General features: G+C 40.2%; 1 protein-coding gene across 1 annotated transcript; it reads right to left on the reverse strand.

The window, feature by feature from the left end:
• Window positions 1-5,023: 5,023 nt before the first annotated feature.
• On the reverse strand, window positions 5,024-6,194 carry LOC310771117 (uncharacterized protein; the record flags this gene model as incomplete). The annotated part of the gene is made up of 3 exons (XM_083663784.1): window positions 5,024-5,234; window positions 5,346-5,742; window positions 6,134-6,194. 3 exons carry the CDS (start codon window positions 6,192-6,194, stop codon window positions 5,180-5,182), a joined length of 513 nt encoding a protein of 170 aa, XP_083519910.1. The 3' UTR covers window positions 5,024-5,179.
• Window positions 6,195-6,471: the final 277 nt, after the last annotated feature.

Genomic DNA, 6,471 nt, shown 5'->3' on the forward strand with positions numbered 1-6,471 from the left:
CTAACTATTTTACTGTATTTTATTATTGGGATTATTGAGTGTATTTTATTTTCCCTATGTCACCCCCCCCCCCCCCCCCCCCCCCCCCCCCCCCCCCCCGCGTGGTGGGCACACCCACGCATACCCACAGGCTCTGACAATGGTATTCTACCATACACTCTTACATACATTACACGCACCCACGTCATCCACGCACCAGTACATATTCCACACAGTCATTATTATTAAGGACCGCAATGGAAACAAGCTATCAGCTTTTTTGCGTTAATCCTTTTGTTAATGGTGGGCTGATGTGTATATGATGTTAGTATTGTATGTTCATTCTCAATACAATCTTCATTCATTCAGAAGAAGAAGAAGAAGGAAATGGAGTGCAACAAGTTGACAATTCAGTCTGATATCAAACAAGGGCAAGGGCAAGGGCGTAGGTCTGAGATAGACGGTTGGCTGCATCTGTGTCATATTTCACCGGACGGAATGAGTCCCGAGAGCTCTGACTGAGACACAGCAGGTTAGGTCATATCACATCTAACTCAGTTTCCCCATCCATCAAATGCAACATCGATGTAATCTTCTAGATATATTGTTCTTTGTCTTGAATGAGCTCAATCCGTACTATCTATTGTGGCCTCACCGGTAGGACAATATAGTGGTTGTGTGCATGTGTGACACCTGTAACACTATTGGCTCAGATTACATGGGGGAGTCAGGTGACCAGACAGACTCCCCTGCTATGCAGCAAGTTTGCAAGGGTGAGTGTGAAACGGTTGCAGATGTTGTTAAATGACACTCTACTGTTACAAATGGCCTCCTTTTAGAGAGTGCCCTTTTAAATGACGGTCCCCGGCAGCAGCATGGCCATACATCATGCAGGAAGGCATAGCACCAGTGCTTTTGAGACTGAGGCCCGACACGGGAAGATGAATGCATTCCTATCTAGCATGAATAACCCCGGTAACATTATGTGAAATAAGAATGCCAAGAGTGGATGCCCTCTTTATAACACATTCCACTGCTCTTAAATGACTCAAATACCATTCACAGTTCCATTTCTTTGCTGGACTTGGAAAATGAAAATGTAGCCTGAGATACACACACCGGTTCACCTTTGTGCAGCAGGGACTGCAAGATGCATGGACCTGTTTGCGGCCAGACTGCTTCCTCATCCTCGGGCTGAGGTGAGGACAGGATGGGCAGGCGGGTGAAGCAGTGGCAGCAGGGCCGTAGCCAGGGTTTTATAAACACCGAGGTCATTTTAGCATGAGAGAGAGAGAAAGTAAAAAGGAGAGATTAAGTCAAATGATTACTAAAATGTCCATGGTGGCGAAGATACAGTACCGGTATATGGCACACAAAAGGTAGGCACCATGGAGTTGTCATCATAGGAAAGTGATTTACAAAGCATGAACAAATGAACAAGGTAAAACTTAATTAAAAGTGTTCATTGCATTATTTTGTAAATCCATGGGTCACAAGCATTATCCTATCATCAATAACAACATACCAGTATAGACTAAGTATTTATCAATAATCCCTATTATAGTACTGTATTACCAAACTGAGACAGTCATACTGCAACTTAGTGGTGGAAACTAGTTGAGTTACAGCAATATTAAAGACAAAACTGGTTGTTCTTTCCAATGGTGTCCAGAAAGATTGACTTTTAGAAGCCTTTTAGAAACCGTGTTCCAGGTGTTGTTATTGATACTGTACAAATATGTCTATCACATTTGAATAGAACATCAAAATTCTAATATGATACAAACCATGTTAGAACAGTAGTCGTTTAAGTACTGTAAGGATAAGTCTCCAGTTTAGTGCTTTTTATACTCTTACATTCCTATCTCTAATTGCAGTATTGAAGCAATAGATAGAGAATGGAATTAATACTGATTGAAAGCAGCTAAGAGTGACTGCAATATAGATCTACTATATTTTAAATGTATTTTAAATTGGCATAATGAGGTACTTGCAATGAGTGTTGAGTGCAACAAATACTGTTATTCAAAAGTAGAATTATGCTTAACTAGTAGATCACCAGCATTGCTTGCAGCAATTATGGAGTTAGTCATACAGTAGCACTCTCACAATAAATGTATTATGTATATTCTTTGTTGCAGCTGGATACTTCCTAGAATAGCCAAATGACAGAGAAGTGAGAAAAGGCTCATTTTAAACGTCTTAAGACTTTAAAAGTGTGATGTTGATTGTAGGCCGTGAGGTCTCAGACTGTCACCAATATGGGTTGTCATCCTGCCACCATCACTGTGGTAGGTAGGTAGGTAGGTAGTTTTTATTTCTGTGTCATGCCATTTCTGGCCCATCCCACATGGGATTACAAGACACCAAATTATATATAAACATAATCATAACATAACATCCGGTTGTACAAACAAAATAAACAAAGTATATAATATATACACATATGCATGAAATATACATACACTGTGACTATGTGATTTGATTGATATGCTTCTTCTCGCCAGAGATGCATGTGAAATTTATCCGTTTTAGCAGTAGGTTGTGATGCCATATTAGTGAGTCATTCAAGATAACAAGGTTGTGAAACTTTCAACGTTTTGGAAAAGTGTTTTGCAATAAGCAAGGCAAGACAAGTTTATTTGTATAGCACATTTCATACATAGAGGCAATTCAAAGTGCTTTACATAAAATGGAAAGAAAAGAGAGTTACAAGGTAGAATACAAGATCCAAAAGGTCATGCAGTTCAACATTTATTTTTAAGAGCTCTGGGGGATAGAAATGTTGTTAAGATTGCAAAGGAGGAAATTAAAATAGACTATGACAGGTATAAAATGCAAGAGCTAAAATCACATCTTCAGTTTGACCAGTTTCTAATCACATCTAAAGGAAAATATCTAAAATATTATGGTGCAGACAAGTCAATTAAAGGCAGAGCTGAACATAAAAGTCTTTAGTGCAGTGGTTCTCAAACTGTGCTGTAAATTCTAACAAGTAGACTTTACTTTAAAATCTTGAGGAAACTGGATGCATCCAAAATATCTGAGTAAAGTCTACTTCACTCAAGTTGTTACAAATCTAAAACTATGAGTCACGTTAACTTAACATATCTTAGTGTTACGTGGAATGCTGCCAGGTGGTAATTTTTTTTAACCATTACAGTGTGTTATAATCTTAATTTGTGTTTTAATCAACAGGTAACAGTATATTGAAGTCAATTACATTATGACACAGAGACTTCAGAACTGGAGAAATATGTCCAGCCTTCTTAGTCTTTGTTAGAACTCTGGCAGCAGCATTCTGAATTAGCTGTAGCTGCCTGTGCTTTTTTGGTAAGGCCTGAGAAAAGACTATTACATTCATATTTAGTCTAACCTAGTACTAGAAATAAAAGCATGGGTTAGTTTACTGTATCTAGGTCTTGTTTGGACATGTAGCCTATCCTCTAATTCTTGCTATATTTTTAAGATGATAGTAGGCCGACTTTGTTATAGACTTTATGTGGGAGTTAAAATTTAGATGTGAGTCAATAGTAACACCAATATTTCTGACTTGGGTTTTAGGCTTCAAAGGGAATCAAGATGTGCACCAACATTCAGTCTTTCTTCCATTTCGACACATCCAGTCATTGATTTGTTCAATACACAGACATAGTGAACTACTGACTACTACATGAACTACTCAGTATGAGTACTCAGTATGATGCTTCACTTTACAATAGGGTACACGAAAAGAGTAACTAATGGACACTGGACAGGGAATAATTAAGTAATGATTCAGTACTCGTGAACTACTCAGTATGATGCTTCACTTTACAATAGGGTACACGGAAAGAGTAACTCATGGACAGGTAATAATTAAGTAATAATTAATAATTAAGTATCTTCATTATAGCTTTAAAAATGAGCCCGCTACAGCCTCTGAAAACAGTAATGTCGGCTGTGGACGAGGAGTAGAAAATCGGTGACATTGTTGGGGACAGCTCCAGCCAGGGACAGGTGTTTGACCCAAAGACAGTGGGTGACCCTAAGCCAGTGGTCATCCACAATGCACCCATCACTCAGGTCTGCTCTTATAAATACCTCGGGGTCCGTATTGACAACACCTTCAGCTGGAGGACCCATGTTGACAGTCTTTGCTCAAGACTTCAACAGCGGATGTATTTCTTACGTAGACTTAGGCTTTTTGGAGTGGAGCAGAAGTTCATGTTGCTTTTTTATCATGCCGTGTTAGAGAGTGTTATAAAGTATGGTGTAACAGCCTGATATGGTAACTTGACAGTGCAGCTCAAAGCACAGCTTGCTCGTCTAGTGAAGAAGACTGCCATGAAAATCATGGGGATCACAAACTATCCATCCCTCCAAACCACCTATGAGCAGACAATCATCAGACAGGCCCGGAGAATAGTGTCCGACCCCACCCACATTCTCCACCCAGAGTACCAGCTCTTACCTTCTGGTAGGAGATTCCGAGTCCCCAAGAGCAGGCTGAACCGCTATAGGCACTCATTCCTGCCCATGTCCATTAAGCTCCTGAACAGTGACAGGTAGAGGTGCTTGTAGCATTAAGCTCCTGAACAGTGACAGGTAGAGGTGCTTGTAGCATTAAGCTCCTGAACAGTGACAGGTAGAGGTGCTTGTAGCCTTATGGTTTTTGCAAGGTGCCGTCAGTGTCAACCACTAACTGTAAATGTGTGTACTGCATACTGTTTGGATGCTGTGTGCTACTTCCTACCATGTATGTTTCCAATGTGTGATTTTATCTACTGTGCAACTGCAGGACGGAGTCCAGCACAAATTTCCCTAAGGGGACAATAAAAGTATATCTTATCTTATCACCAAAAACGGGGACTGTCCCCGGAAATCGGGGACGTCTCGTCACCTTATACACACTAACAGAGCATTTTCACAGACAAATTGAATCACAATGTTGATCACCATCTTGAGATCAAAATACAGTAATTTATTCACTTTAATAATAACACAAAGGAGAGTTGTGTTGACTTTTCATAATGCAGATTTATTCATCAGGGCAGTGCAGGGCATATGTTGATTGAGATGAAAACATGACTCCAGTGAGTCATGGAAATATTAGACTAGTGGCAGTGCAGCATAAGAAGCTTTAGTACAAAGAGCCAATTCTACTCTGTTTATCACAAAGCAGCATCAGAGTGGCTCCTTTAGATGCACCCTGAAAGATTTAGCTCATATTCAGGCCGCCGTTGATGTCAAGATCTTGGGATCCCGCTCCATTCCTGGTGGAGAATGAAAGGAATCACACTCAGGTTAGGTTGATGTATTACTTCAAAGACTACTAGTCACTGCCATCATAATGTGACAGTAGTTGAGTTTGGGAAGAAACTTACTGCTGGATTCCTATCTGGCCATGGTTGTCGTGGGATGTATGAGAAGGACCAGGGCGAGGAGAAGGAGCAGGGTACGTCCCAGAGCCCCCAGAGGGAGGGTACGTCCCAGAGCCCCCAGAGGGAGTGTACGTCCCAGAGCCCCCAGAGGGAGTGTACGTCCCAGAGCCCCCAGAGGGAGTGTACGTCCCAGAGCCCCCAGAGGGAGGGTACGTCCCAGAGCCCCCAGAGGTTTGGTACCACCCATGGCCCCCATCGGACCCATCGCCCCCACATGGAGGGAATTGTGATAGTAAAATGATTTTACAGTACCCCCCAGGAGGGTAGCAGCACCCATACCCACACCCACACCCACACCTGCCGGGTCCAGCAACTGGGCCAAGGTAATTTGGTTTACCATCTAAATTGAACAAAGATAAAAAAAATTATCAACACATGATATCACAGCAAATCAATCAGTATTATAAATGGTTCTGATTCCTGCATTTACATTTTTTTATTATATGTTTGAAATAAGCTATCATTTTGCATGTTTTCTTAAAGGGTGTGTTTGACATGCAATACAACACTTTATAACATAATCAGACTGCTGCCAGGACTAAATTAAACATTGGATACAACATTTAGACTAGATGAATTCATGCAAGTAAAGAAAAGCTAAGTTGTTGGACGATATAGAAGGCACTCCACTTTATATGTAATCCACCTAATACATAACTTTTCTATAGCTTTACATTTCACTGTATACACTTTAGATAGTCATACATGTAACAAAACTGAAATGTACTCACCTTCCCCATCAACCATGAGGACGAGCATCATCAGCACAGCCAAGGCCACGGCACACTTCATCCTGAACACAAGAACCAATGACAACAAAACCAATACATTTATTTAACAAATTTTGGTTCAGGAACAGTTGTGAAGTTTTATTCATTTATTCATTTATTATTTTTTATTTATTTATGTATGTATGTATGTATGTATGTATGTATGTATGTATGTATGTATGTATGTATGTATGTATGTATGTATTTATTTATTTATTTATTTACAGTAAAACTTCCAACAATATAATTCCGACTACAAATCACAATATACATTCAGTGTCCTTACTTGGATGGATCCA

Source organism: Poromitra crassiceps (genome assembly GCF_964638095.1).
Source record: "Poromitra crassiceps genome assembly, contig: HAP1_SCAFFOLD_365, whole genome shotgun sequence".
Taxonomy (NCBI): domain Eukaryota; kingdom Metazoa; phylum Chordata; class Actinopteri; order Beryciformes; family Melamphaidae; genus Poromitra; species Poromitra crassiceps.